The sequence below is a fragment of the Nelumbo lutea genome, chromosome 2 (genome assembly GCF_056320005.1).
Source record: "Nelumbo lutea isolate HS-2025 chromosome 2, American lotus-T2T, whole genome shotgun sequence".
Taxonomy (NCBI): domain Eukaryota; kingdom Viridiplantae; phylum Streptophyta; class Magnoliopsida; order Proteales; family Nelumbonaceae; genus Nelumbo; species Nelumbo lutea.
In genome coordinates, this window is record NC_142685.1 from 28,724,001 (window position 1) to 28,737,918 (window position 13,918).

The 13,918-nt window shown below is 36.0% G+C and overlaps 1 protein-coding gene across 2 annotated transcripts; it reads left to right on the forward strand.

Annotated features, from left to right (window-relative positions):
* The first annotated feature begins 3,590 nt into the window (after positions 1–3,590).
* Positions 3,591–13,404, forward strand: SYN3 (Rad21/Rec8-like family protein). Of its 2 annotated transcripts, none has more exons than XM_088971897.1 (14): positions 3,591–4,048; positions 5,754–6,015; positions 6,100–6,146; positions 6,256–6,305; positions 6,417–6,484; positions 6,575–7,032; positions 7,133–7,244; positions 7,338–7,474; positions 7,564–7,997; positions 8,625–8,661; positions 8,854–8,899; positions 9,012–9,147; positions 12,256–12,398; positions 13,187–13,404. In XM_088971897.1, exons 1-13 carry the CDS (start codon positions 3,925–3,927, stop codon positions 12,352–12,354), a joined length of 2,010 nt encoding a protein of 669 aa, XP_088828023.1. In that variant the 5' UTR covers positions 3,591–3,924; the 3' UTR covers positions 12,355–12,398; positions 13,187–13,404. The 2 variants fall into 2 exon arrangements, with proteins under 2 accessions (XP_088828023.1, XP_088828022.1); XM_088971896.1 differs by having other exon boundaries at positions 3,640–4,048; positions 6,572–7,032.
* Positions 13,405–13,918: the final 514 nt, after the last annotated feature.

The following is a 13,918-nucleotide window of genomic DNA, read 5'->3' on the forward strand; positions in this document are numbered from 1 at the left end:
ATTCAACTAATTAATTATTTTAGGTAATTAATACATGTATAAAATGAAAATTTTATTTATATAAAGTATCTAAATTATTTATTTAATTTAATTATATATATATATTATAAATTACATAAAAACATTTAAAAAAATTATATATTATATATAAGCATTAAATAATTGATCGAATTCAAATATTTATCGAATCGAATCAGATCATATACAAATTCGAATATGATTAATTATTCCGTATAAATAGAATATCTGAATTCGACTGATTAGATATTCAAATTATCCAAATTCAATTCGATTATGTCAAATATCAAATTTAAAATCGGATTTTTGAATACCATTGACACTCTTACATATAATACTCTATATGCACTTTTTGCATGCTAACTCTCTCGTCCACTTCATTTTATTTTAATGCTCAGGCTCACAACTCACATAGCCATCTTAACCTTTCAGCTCAGTTCAGTCTAGCCATCCCCTCAACAATTATTGACTTTGAGTGCAAGAGATTTTCTCTCCATAACCACCTTGGGACCTTTGACCATTCACATGCTTATGGGTTATTGGAAATTTCCAGTTTATGTGAAATCAGTGCATGTTTCATTATAATGTAATTCTCCCACATCTCAAATTTCGTGTATCGATTCAAGTGGTTCTCCCGTCTAACACAGTGAAATAATGGAATCAAAAGTCTCCCAACTTGTAATTTTAGGCCCAATGGATCCATTTCATAGGAGTTCGCACATGGTGGGGTTTAGAATGATGTGATCGTCCAGAATGTTCAAAAAGATTCACTTGATTTGCCACATGTTCATTCAACAACATTTTTTTTTTAATTCAAAATTGGGATATGCTCCTCAGAGTGCTTTTCACACCAACCTCATAGCCACATCAACATCTCTCGTAAATAATAACATACGAATATGGGAGATGTTCTTGGTGTGTGGCTAGAATGTACTGTGAGGTCGATGTGATGAGATTTGGACTATTTTTATTAAACAAATTATTAGAGTTCTTTGGACAGATTGCCAAGAGATGCACCCGTTATACCTTTTTTCTGTATAGTCATTGAGAATGATTTTGAATAAGTGTTTTCGCAAAATTGGGATTTGCTCATCACCAAGCGCTCCTCACACTGACCTTACAACAATATATCACCTTGTATTGGAAATTTTCCAATGGAAAGTAACATGCAATTATGGAAGATGTTATTAATGTGCTGTTCAGACATGTTGTGAGGAGTAATATTTGAGAAGCAGATCACACTCATTTTTGCAAAGGGTCTATTGGCCACCATTTAGGCATTGCATAGTGATGTCAATGGGTTGGGTCTATTTGCAAGGGGACTATTTTTATTAAACAATAATTAAGTTAATTTTAAAAGCCTGATGTGAAGTGTTAGGTGTACTCTTGGAATAAAATACTATAGGCCCATGCCCTTAAACATTTTCTAATCAAAATAGATGGTCGAGTTGCCTTTTTTATACAACAATATAAAAGATTATTGATAGAAGGTCAATTACGTAAATCAGTTGCAAACTATAAGGGAAATTTGAGTAAAACTTAAAGTATATGATAATTTTTAGTAAATCCATGAAAAATAGGAGGTGCTTTAGTAAATGGCATTTTTTTATTTTCTTTTTTATAAGGGAAATTTCCCGATAAGTACCCTATACTTTGGGCCTAGTGTCACTTTGGTCCTCGAATTTTAAAACGCAACAATTCAATGCCCGAACTTTCAAAATGCATCAATCCATGACCGAAAATTATGTGTATCATGTGACATCTTATGTGACTTAAGACTTTTGAAAATATCAAAAATACCCTTCAAAATAAAAACACTGCTCATCACCTTCGTCCCCCCCAAAAAAAAAACGAAACAAAGCTCAACATTGAGCTCATTCCCTCGTATGGGAATACAATGTAACATTCATTTTGGATTTCAATATTCTTGACATGAATCGCTTTGTTGACCCATTTAGGCGAGTTCTAATTCGATCATCAAGGTTGTGCTTTTTCTGCTCCTCTAGGGTTTAGGTACGGCAGGGCTGAAGCATTGAAGAACGTGGATATAATGAACAATGGATAGTTAGAAAAAAAATGTTTACATTGATTTGAAGAGCGATGGATAGTCAAATAAATTCACACTCACACCAATGTTGTAAGATGACGAACGTGATCCAGTATCATAATTTGAAAAGATAGAAAAGAAACGATGTACTTTGGTTTTATCGGAAATGCAAGTCCTTAAGGTTGATATTGTGCCTCTTGTTTGACTTCCCTTGGTATGGTGGTGTGCTGGGATGACTTGTTTATGTGGTTCAGTAGTCATGCCCAAAGTAGTGAAATGCTGAAACCAGACATTATGTGGGCTATTTGATGCATGTTTTGAGTCACTTTAAAAGAAAAAAAAGTGAGAAACTGCAGCTAGTTATTGAGATAGACAAGGCAAAAAGCATTGAGAACAGAAGTAGAACTGGTGGAGGAACAATTAGGAGGAGGAAATTATTTTTGGAATAATTATTTGAGTGGTGGTAATGGCTGGATAGTTTGGGAGATTATGCTTTTGCTAATTTTGTTGGTGCCCAAGGGTGGCAACAAGCTCACCCTTTCATGAGCTGCTTGAATTCAGTTTGTGAAAAGCTCATTTTGGTTTGATTTTAATTGAGTTTCAAGTTGAGCTTGGGCCCAATTCATTGTCTCAGTTATGAAATGAGTCGAGTTCGAGCCTATTAGAGCTTGGCTCGTGAGCCAGCTCGAATATACATATATATATATATATATATATATATATATAGTACATATATATAATAAAATTATAAAAAGTAATATATGTATATATAATAAAAATATTATAATTCTTAAAATTTTAAATATCAAATAAAAAATATTTTTATATATAATTTGTTTATTTTTATAAAATATTTTTTTCTCAAAATCGAGCTTGAGCTTATAAATTTTTGACTCAAGCCGAGCTCGAGCTCAAGGTTCTGGCTCGAATCAAGCCTTGTAGAACAGTCTCGAGCCGAGCTCCAGCCTCGTACTATTCGGCTTGGCTTGGCTCGAATCCACCCCTATTGGTGCCTTGCTGAATTTCCAAGTGGTGGCCATTGTGGGTTTTGTCTTTTTTTTTGTTTTTTTGTTTTTAATGTGAGTTTCTTGGTTGGTTCTTTGCCTTTGGAATGGTTTGGGTGTTTTTTGGATTAAAAACTAAGAATTTATTAAGGTAATTGGAATATAGAATATAAATTTGGGCATTTGAAGGGTTGGTAAAGAAAATTAGATGACACTTAAACGATATTTGTGTCTTTTTACATATCATTTAACAATTAGATTCACACGTTTTACAAGTTTCGGTATTGAATTGTCATTTTCCCTTTTATAAGCTGTTGGCATTGCTCGCTTGAGCCTTGAATAGAGGCGGAGCGGGTTCAGTATCCCTCTTCACTTGGTCGGATCGGGGCTTGGGTTAATATGGTTTCGGTTCGGTTCGGGTCCATCACGAGTCACAAACCACGACCCACGACTCACGAGTCACGACTGTTCGTGTGTTCCCTTCTGCTATGATTCATTTCGCGCCAAAGGATGTTTCCCGCGTTATTTTGGGTAGGAAAAATAAGAGGAAAACAAGGAAGCTCCCAATACCCTCATCTCTGCATCTCTGTCAGGCTCTCTCCTTCGTCTATCTCAACTCTCAAGGTGGGCGCCTCTGAGTTTTCCAAATACCGTTCCAGAAAGAGAAGCTGGAAACGCAGGCGATGCTCGGTTACACTCGATTCCAGTGCGAAAAGGAAGAGCTTGACGGTGCATAGCATTGTTTATAGCCGATTCGGCTAAGAATTAGGATTCCTCCACGGGCTACCGCTGGAGAAAGCTGTAACTCTAGGTGGGTCTCTGCGGGTGAACTCGGGAAAACCATAGAAGAAAGAAATGTTCTACTCGCACACCTTCCTTGCTCGAAAAAGTCCTCTGGGAACGGTTTGGATCGCGGCCCATCTGGAGCACAAGCTTCGGAGACACCATGTTACAATTACTGATATTCCTTCATCCGTCGGTAGGTCCCTCTGCAAAAATCTTCTTAAACATTGCCTTTTTGGACTCTTTTAGGCATCAGAAATAGGAAGACATTGCTTTCCTTGGGTTGAACTTAGCTTTCTCAATTGATTTTTATGTTTTTGAGTGTTGATTTTGAAATATCAAGGTTGTTAGTTTATTTTCTGTTCATGCTCTATTAGCTTGCACGCCTGTTCCAGGAGATTTTCCAGTAGATACAATTGATCCAAATCATTTTTTTTTTCTTTCTCTTGGTCTCGTCCTTTTTCTATCATCTGTACTTGTTACTTTGAAATAATGTCTGGCTTTTCTTTGAGAATTATACAATTTTTGCTTCCTGGATTTCTAATCCCATTCACAAATCTCATTTGAGGTGGTAAATTGTATTTTTACTCCTTTCCTCGTAGTCACGGGGTCTTGGAACATTTTCTTATTAATGGCTAGTTCCAATTTCAAGGAATTGGAATGTTAAGAACTTTTTATTATTAACTATCATGGCTGAGTTGAGTGGTTTCCAATTTCAAGGTATCTCATAGAGGAATACCGACTCAAAGACAAGAAGAAGCATTTTACACAGGTTTAAGATTCTCTCTTTGACGGCCTTTGTGAAAAGGGAAACCTCAATAGATGACATTCTCGACCGCTTAAATAAATTGATTGAGTTTCTGTTCCACAGCAATTAGGTTCAAGTTTGAATCTTCATTTGTTAAGGGAAATAATTAAATATGTTGCTTACCATCTAATCAGTTATCTTTCTTGATTGAATGGGATAGAAATAAAATAGTTTGGTGATCTGATATAGGTCAACAACTGAGAATCTTTAGCAGTAGGACATAGCTATCAAGGCTGCAAAGACAGGGTATTGAACTGTTGCTTAGATGATTCCTAGACACCGACTAATCTCCAAAAATACTTTTACGACAAAGAAAGTAATATGTATCAACTTTGCAACATGCAAACATAATAGCAAATATGAGAATGAGCATGCATTAAAATTGGAAATTTAGCAGTATACAAGCATACAACTCAACCATAGAATTGCATTTATGGGGTTAAATATAGAAACATACAAACTAGCAATTGAAGAATGAAGTTTTTCCCCCCTTTTTTCTCTATCTTAGTTTTCTCTTGAACATTTGGGTTTTATTAAGAGAATAATGGGGATGAATCCCCTAACCTTCACACATACAAGGGGAGGTGGTTGCTGAACAGATAGTGAAGAAGGGATTCATATTTTTCTTTTTATATTATAATAAAATAGCTGATTTTTATTTATTTTCTTCAAACCTCAGGTCATTTTTATTCCATTTTCATCCCTATCATCAAACTATTATAAATTGAAAGGATAATATATATACCAAGGCATGTATTGCATATACCATATGCTGCAATATGCTCACTCAGTTTGACATTTACCATATGAGGTGAGCCTAGGCATGGAAGAACTGGGTTTAAGGTAAGTGACTAAAAGCCCCCTTGATAACCATGAGTTGGGCCATCAACTTGAACCTCCAGCATGCATCTCACTTGTAGATCATACTGCTTTCTGTACTTCACCATGGACCTCTTATTCTGTTCTAGTCCAATATGTTTTAAATTGACAGCCAGAGCCAAAGTAACAATTCTAAGGTAATTGATACTTTGTTGTTTGACGCCTTTAAATAATCTCATGTGTTTATTTTCTTTTTCTTTTATGTCTTCCTTAGATTGCATCATGTTCCCAGAAGTCCCAATTGCACTGAGGTTGTCAGCCCACCTTCTATTGGGTGTTGTTCGTATATATTCGAAGAAAGTCGATTATCTCTTGTATGACAGTAAAATAATGCAGACTCGAATGCAAAATGCTTTTGGGTCAATAGATGTTAACCTACCAGAGGATGCAACACATGCACCATTTCACTCTGTCACTTTGCCAGATGCTTTTGAGCTTGATGCCTGGGATTTGGATGGCACGTTGTATCATGAAGGGTAAAGTTCTTAAGGTCCAATGTTATGTCTTAATTTATATTATATAAAAATTTGTGTGTGACATATACGCATATTGGTTATCAGGTTTCAGGATAATCATCTAAAGAGCATTGAGGAAATTACAATTACAGGTGTTGATCTTATTTTTCTGTTTGACATTTGTCCTTTTTCTTATTTCCTTCTGGTAATATTTTCGCCAATGTAACCATAAGTAAATGCTGGGGTTTCTCATGTTCACAGATCAGATCCCAGGTGAAGGAGATCCTTATGTTGCATTCTTTATTAATGAGGTCAAACTCCTTTTATCTTAAAATACTATTTCTTTTGTTCTTTCTGATTCTTGAATTTGTGAGATGCTAGATGTTATGTTATGGCCTAATGGAAATGCCTGCTTTTAATAGGACATTAGCATGGATATATCTCCTCCATCAGAGATTCCAGAAATTACAACCAGTCCAATGCAAGAAGAGTATGCTTCTTTTATATCTGAATATTTTCTTTGCAAATTTGTAGATTCAGGAACTCAAGTTCAGATTTTATTCTTTCTCCCTCCCAGCAGTCATCTCCCATCAGTTCCAGTGGACAATGGTGTGGGTATTTTTGATCCTGGCCCAAGCAACCAAGCAGAAAATTCTAATCAAAGGCCTTATGAAGGCAATATCCCCCATGGCATCCCAGAAATTGAAGTTATGCGTGATGATGCTCATGATATCGATAATCAGAGGCTTTATGAAGATCCCATCCCTGAAGAGGTCCCAGAAATTGAAATTATGCGCGATGCTGCTCATAATACAGAGTCACATAACTTTCCAGATTGGCAGGACCTTGATGATAACATCATTGAACAAGACAGATCATTCAACCCAATCATAAATGAGAAGGAGACTCTTTCTCCAATAATGGAGGATATGCCATCTTCTGGAGGGCAATCTGTGCAGTTTCAGCTACACTCAGAACCACCTACCTCTGTTGCTTCGGAAGAAGCTCCTGATGTTTATAATTTACAGACTTCATTGGGTGAGGTGTACACTTAAATTATTATATTTATGATGCGTGATGATTTTATGGGATCAATGACAAATAGTTCATTCTTTTTTCCACTTCTATTGCTATACAGGCCATATATCACCTCAGCTGGCAATTCGACCAAGCCCACCTGTTGTAAAGCAAAACGTGAGACCAAGGAAGAGAAAGCATATATTTGATCAATCTGTAGTGTTAAGTAACAAGTAAGTTTTTTTTTTTTTTGGCTTCCCATGTGAATATCATTTTTGTCTGTGCATGAATTTGTTGAAGATCACATTTGTCTCTCTATTTAACAGGTTTATAAAGAAGGGGCTTGAAGACCCTAGTGATCTATTGCGCCCCCGGAAGAAACTTCCTTGTTCAGCTTTAGATTTTTGGAAGTTCAATAATAGGTCAAGGATGGAACAAGTCCTCCTCGAGCCATTAACTTCTGGTGAGTAGGTTTACTTTTGTGACTCATATTTGGTACTGATTCTAATCCTGTTTGGAAACTGATTTACTTGTGGACATGAATTTCTTCAGGACTGTCTACCAATCTTCAAAATATTTTCCAGAAAGACTTTGTTACTTCGAAGCTTGACTTACTTCAAGTTGAGGGTGCTCATCCAGAGTCGAGGGATGTACAATCTCCTGCTCCTGTACCTGACTTTGCTGTGGAAATGGAGCATCTCCGGTATGATGAAAGCCATGCTGTTGGGAGTTCTTTTCCTGAATTCATGGCTTCTCCATCTAGAAGAGAGGAGTTTACTCCAGTTTCCACCAATGATTTAAGGTCTGAACCTCAGATGGGAACATTTATTGGGAGTGAAGTGCTGCCAACACCAGATCAATATGCTTCTACTGAACCAATTGGGTTTGAAAAAGAAACACCAATGACTTATTTAGAGGAGCAACTAGGTACAGGAGGCACTGGTTTTTCAGACATTCCAGAGTTGCTGAATTCACCTAAGGCAGAAGTGAGTGTTCTCTCTCTCTCTCTCTCTCTCACACACACACACACACACACACACACACACATACACACACACGCATGCTCATCACTACCACCACTGCCACAAAAAGTGGAATGAAGTAACTAGTTGCAACTTAATTTCCTCAGGTCAGTTTTGGCCTAGATGATTTGCTAGTTTTATTGATTATCCTCCTAAATCTTGCTTGCCCAGGTTTGTCTTCTAATGTAACGTAGCTACATACATACCATATGGAATTCTTGTACCATCCTATTCAATAGCATTATGATCGATTTTCCAAATTCTGTATTACAATTTTGCAGTTCAAGTAAAAAAGCACACTACATTCTGTTACTTGTACATTTTTCCATCGTCTGTCTCTTCACATTTTTGTATTTGATTTATTGGATGCATTTTCAATAAAATGGGTTGCCCTCTATGTGCCTTATGTTGGGGGGAGGGTAAAGTTTAGATGTATATGTACATTAAAATCTAACATCTGTATGCTCTTATGTAATTTTCCCTGACATTTGTTTTACTTAGTTACCTAATGGTTGTTCTGGAGTTGCAGTAGGTAGCAGTAGCAATAAATGTTGCATTTTGCTGACTCTACCCCTTTTCTCTCTACTGTAGGACCTAGATTTTTTGGAAGCATATGATACGCCAACTGGTGAGTCAAAAGACTTTTTCTACTCGGACACGATTTGTTTGGATGATTATGCATCTTATTGCACTTTATTAATTACATGAGAATGACTTGGGAAATAACTGTAGATGGTAACTGCATTTCAGTTCATTTGTGGTGGTTCTTTTTTGCATTATTGGATACTTATGGTGAATGGATTTTTCTTTCCTGTAATAGGACACCAAGAAAATGAGGAAGTTGGCATGCTGTCTGTGAGGACCAGGTATGGAGTCCTTCATACATCAAGGCCTGAATACTTCACTAAAAAAAAGGCTTGAATAGGACTTATGATCTACTCTGGCAAGTAAAATGTGTTTTATGTGATTAATGTGCAGGGCTGTGGCTCAATATTTAAAAAGGCAGTCTCCTGCAACCCCAACTGCGAAAGACTATTCAGGAAATCTTAGCTTGAACAAGGTTTTGGAAGGAAAAACAAGAAAACTATGTGCCCGTATGTTCTTCGAGTCACTGGTAAATTCAGAGACCATTTCATCTAAACATGCATTATGCATAGGCCCTGAAAGCAGTTGCTAAGATCTTTTGATTCATGATTGGATTTCTGTGATTGAAATCATATCTTGGCATAAGCTATATTGACCTAGGCATGAATCTCTTTTGAAAGGTCATAATATCCTTTGTTTCTCATTTTCATCTTTGCCCAAGGTCTTAATAGTCAGTTTGGGAAATAACTATTTTTCTTGCACACTGATCAATTCAAATAAGGGAGATACATATTTTATTTTAATTAGTATTGGTAATTGACTGCATTAAAACCCATTGGTCTTAATACCTGGAAGGCATCCTTTTTGCTTTTTTGGCAATGCAAATCAAAAGAGACCAGACCCTTATTATTATAGTGCCCATTTAAGTTCTTCATTGCTTTATTCTCAATTTTTCGGTGGACTACCCCCTTTTTCTTCGATGGCATGGTGTGAGAGTTTTTCGCCAGTGGTTGTCAAAGTATATTATGTGGAGCCTATTATTCCATATACCATACAGTGTTTTCAACTCATTGACCTGGTCATGACGCTGGGTCTGGTTAACCCATAGCCTGCTATATTGCAAAATGTTTGTTGACTTGGTCAATGACCCTTTGACCTGGAGGGTTGAAATGCCTACCTGTTTACTAGGTTACCAGGTTTTATATTGTTTTCTTTTTTGAATTTTATTGTTATGACATCATGGAGATCAACCCATTAACTTGGAAGGTTGAACCACTGACCTGTTCACCTAGAGTGAAAACTAGTTCAGCCTTTGCATTGGTTTTAAAAATATTGATTCCATATCTCAAACAGTAGAACTTTTTCCTATTTTGGTTGTCTTTAGAATTCAGAACTCTAGTATTGAATTTAAAGCTTTCTTTTGTTTCCTTTTCTTTTCAAATAAAAAAATAGGTACTAATACAAATTGTTAATTACTTAAGGTGCAAACATTAAGAAAAAAAAGAACCTAGTAAATGGACAAATGCATGACCAGTTGAATTATTAAACAAATTATGTTAATAATAAGAAAGATATTGCACAAGGGGTGGCAATATGTTAACCCTCTTATTCTATCTTATAAGTAGGCTACCAGTTGAACAAGAAACTTCTTTTTCTACAAGCAATAGTTTATTATTAATTGAAGTAACTCCTTTCCTGCTTTTTAAGAGCTTGACAGAAAGGTACAAAAACAACAATTTTCTGATCACTCCCAATATTCTAATTATACGTACAAGGTTTTCACTTGGAAGAACTATGTACCATTGGGAGGAAGAACAACCCTAATAAACTCTACATTGGCAACTTTCCAATTTGCTACCTCAAAGTCTTCAGAATTCCCAACTTGGTTGCAAAAAGATTAGGAAAATGATGAGAAGTTTCGTCTGGGAACCAAGGGAATCTGAGAAGGGCATCTAATATAGTAGGAAATGTTGTGCAAAAGAAATGATCAAGGGGGTTTGGGACTGGGCAAGCTGGGGCTGAAGAACTCAATATTGTTGATTAAATGGCTGTAGATATTTCCACTAGACTTTGATAAATTTTGGCATAAGGTAGTGACTAGTATCCATGGATTGCAGTCTAATAGTTGGAATGCAGGTTTAGCAACTAAATCTATGATAGCTTCACCTTTTTTGGGTAGGGATGATGGCTTCACCTTGGATAGCCATTTCTGGACTTCTAGTATGTATCCACTTTTCTTTTGGTTCTTTCATTTTGATGTGTGCTCTAGCAAAATGACCCTTTTATGTGAAGCTTTTTCGACGAGGGGGTGGGGTTCAACCCTAAAAGACTGCTTCCTATTCATTTTCTCCTTGTCTTCTTATAAGCATAAATATGTTTCCTTCTTCACTTCTTTTTCAAATGGTGGTATCTCTTGGGATTTTAGGTTCTCAACTTGCTCAACTATTTGGAGGGAGTTCTCTTAGATCCTTGCTTGATTGTAGAATTTGTTTGGTCTAACCCTCAAGCATCTTCATGTGTGCTTCTTTCTTTAAAGACCCATCTTCTTCTCCCAATCAACAGTCTTTTCTAATACAAGAGATTTGGTACAAGTTGGTCACACCTAAGATAAGGGTTTTAACTAGGAAGTTTATCATTTGAAAATTAACACTTGTGATATTCTTCAAAATAGAAGACCAAACCAGTGCTTATCTCCACATCTATTCTCTTAGCAAGGCAAGTAAAAATGTTATTTGGGAGTGGTTTTTCATTCCTGTTAGTTGCAGGTAGACTCCCTTGTCTGATGTGGAGAGCTTATTTAAAGCCTCTTTCTTTAACCTATCAAGAAAGAGAGGGAAGATAATGTGGAGATGCATTGGGGTTGCATTACTGTGGAAAACATGGGAAGAGAAAAACAGAAAAAAGAAAAGAAAGGAAAAATCCCTTCAATGGAGAGGAAAAATTAAAAGCAATAATAGAATCCGGAAATAGTGGTTCAGGCTTGGTACAAAGCTAGTACATTAGGTCAGGCAAAAAAAAGGAAATGAGAATTAGAGAAGAAGAAGAAGAGGAGAAAGGAGTCGGCAGGTTAGAAATTCAAATCTAACTCTAGATTGTGTGATGGCGTTACAAATATAAGTTGTCAAAATTTTATGGTGCATAAGCAAGGTTTATTTGTTTGATGACACTTCCATGGATTGGATATTGTTTTGTTTTTGTTTTTGTATATTCTTTCATATTTTATTCTTAATTTCCAATTGCATTTTTTTCTATGAATCTTCTAATCTTATGATTTGATTCCACTTGTCAAAAAGAATTTTTTTGATTTGATTCCAACCCATCACTTGTATTTTCTCATCCAAGATAGTTATGAAATTGCTTAGTGAAACAAGACATTCTCTTGTTCTTTACTTTTATCTGTTTGATCTTCAGTATTGGTATTCTTTTAATCATGATGATCTGATACTTTTAGTGTGGTCCATTCAAAAACCTATATTTTCATTAATCATCATATCTCATATTGATCAGTTGTGGAACAAATTCTTCACCAATATATTCTATATACACTAACAATCTAAGCTACTACTAGTTAAAGCAGAAGGAAGTGTGTGTGTGTGTGTGTGGATGGGTATATGCTTATTGTATCTTTTGATTGTAGGTCCTGAAGAGCAATGGGCTTATTGATGTAGAACAAGAAGAAGCCTATGGTGATATTACTTTGAAATTGACTTCTATGCTATCAAAGGCCCAATTCTGACATCATTTTCTTTTTCTGACACACCTGAAGTCTTATGTAAATAGGTAAGATTAGTGAGAAACCAACTATCCATGCTTAACTTTTTAGCTTATATCTGTTACACTTTATCTCATTCTCGATCTGATATATCTTTTAATGGCTTCATTATCAGCAACAATCGTTTCAACTTGGTACCTCATCATGATTGTTCTGTGTTTACACTGCAAAAAATTTCTTTTGCTATCATATAGGTGTTCAGACGTTTTTCCTACTGCATGCTTGGTCAAGATAAGCATATTTTCATGTGTATGTTCTGATATACATTATTCATATGTAAATAGATTCTTGCTTTCAGACCTTTTGTTTATGGCATTCCTTATGTGGAGCATATCATCCATCTTGGAACACATCATTTATTAATTTTAGAAATGAAAAATCTTGAGAATTTCATCTCACTGAAGGAGTTGTAGAATTTCCGCCCAGTTGTAGGCATAAAAGTACAATTTTGTCTTTCATGCTTGTCACACCCGAGATTTAGTTTCATTTGGTTGTTTTTTCTAGTCCAGGGCCGTTATCGCTTTCCCATTGACATGAACGCACATGTAAAGGGAAATCCATGCCTGTCCTCTCACCTAGGCATTTCCAATCTGAGCCTACATGAAGTTGTTCTTAAAACGTGCATTTTAACTCCAATTACTTGATGATGTTAGTGTGTTTCACACATTGGATGGCTTTGGGCTTTGTAGTTGCTTTGGTTTCATCAGTGTTTAGAATTTGTATGATTCTCTTCATTGGTATATATAACCACTCGTCCATTTGAACCTACTTATCTGGGTTTCGTTATTTCTTGCAGATGGATATTCCTATACTACCATTCCCCAAAAAAGTGTTGAATGGTGTTCATAAATTAACAGGGATGGTCTCTTATTGTAATTTTTTACTTTGATTTATTTTTGTAAGTTATGTTTTCTTTCAAGGTTTATTTATATTCTTTATGGTGTAAATTTCCAATGTATTCCATTTCTAGTTTTCATCACTATTTTATCTCGTTTCTGCATAATATGGGTTTCTGGTATTTGTTTCTGTACTAGCAAGAGAATTAACTTGTTCCCCTTTCATTCATATTCAACGCCGCCTAAATTGCATTGGGAAGACTAAATTCAAGTCAGTGCATGGCCCAAGCTTCCTATCTGGCTGGGTTTTCTTTTGGTGAAACAGATATGCTACAAAAAAGATGTTGAAAGGTTCCTTTGTAAACGTCAGCCCTGCTTGACTTTCTCTGGGCGAGACCAGTTTTCAAAGTGTCAGTGTATCGCTGGAGCTAAAATGGTGTCACTGTAATTAACTCCCTTTAAGGCTGTGCTTGATTTGGAGGAAAAAGTAGGGAAAGGGAAAGGCAGGAAACCTATCTTTCCCTTCCTTTTTCTACCTTTTCCTTCAAATCAAACATGGCATACGAGATTATCTAGGTGAAAATTGAGTTGTAATTGGTTCCCCTTCCCCACACCAACTCTACAGCACATTGCAGCCATGCATTGGAAAAATCTCCCAGAGTTTGGATTTCCTCACAAAATCCTCTTCACAC

Bases quoted from the DNA above. Each gene is read 5' to 3' on its own strand.
- SYN3 (XM_088971896.1), top strand. From the start codon at position 3,925: ATGTTCTACTCGCACACCTTCCTTGCTCGAAAAAGTCCTCTGGGAACG. The intron at 7,245-7,337 runs GTAAGTTTTTTT...TCTATTTAACAG, and splicing joins TCTGTAGTGTTAAGTAACAA to GTTTATAAAGAAGGGGCTTG. The intron at 7,998-8,624 runs GTGAGTGTTCTC...TCTCTACTGTAG, and splicing joins TGAATTCACCTAAGGCAGAA to GACCTAGATTTTTTGGAAGC.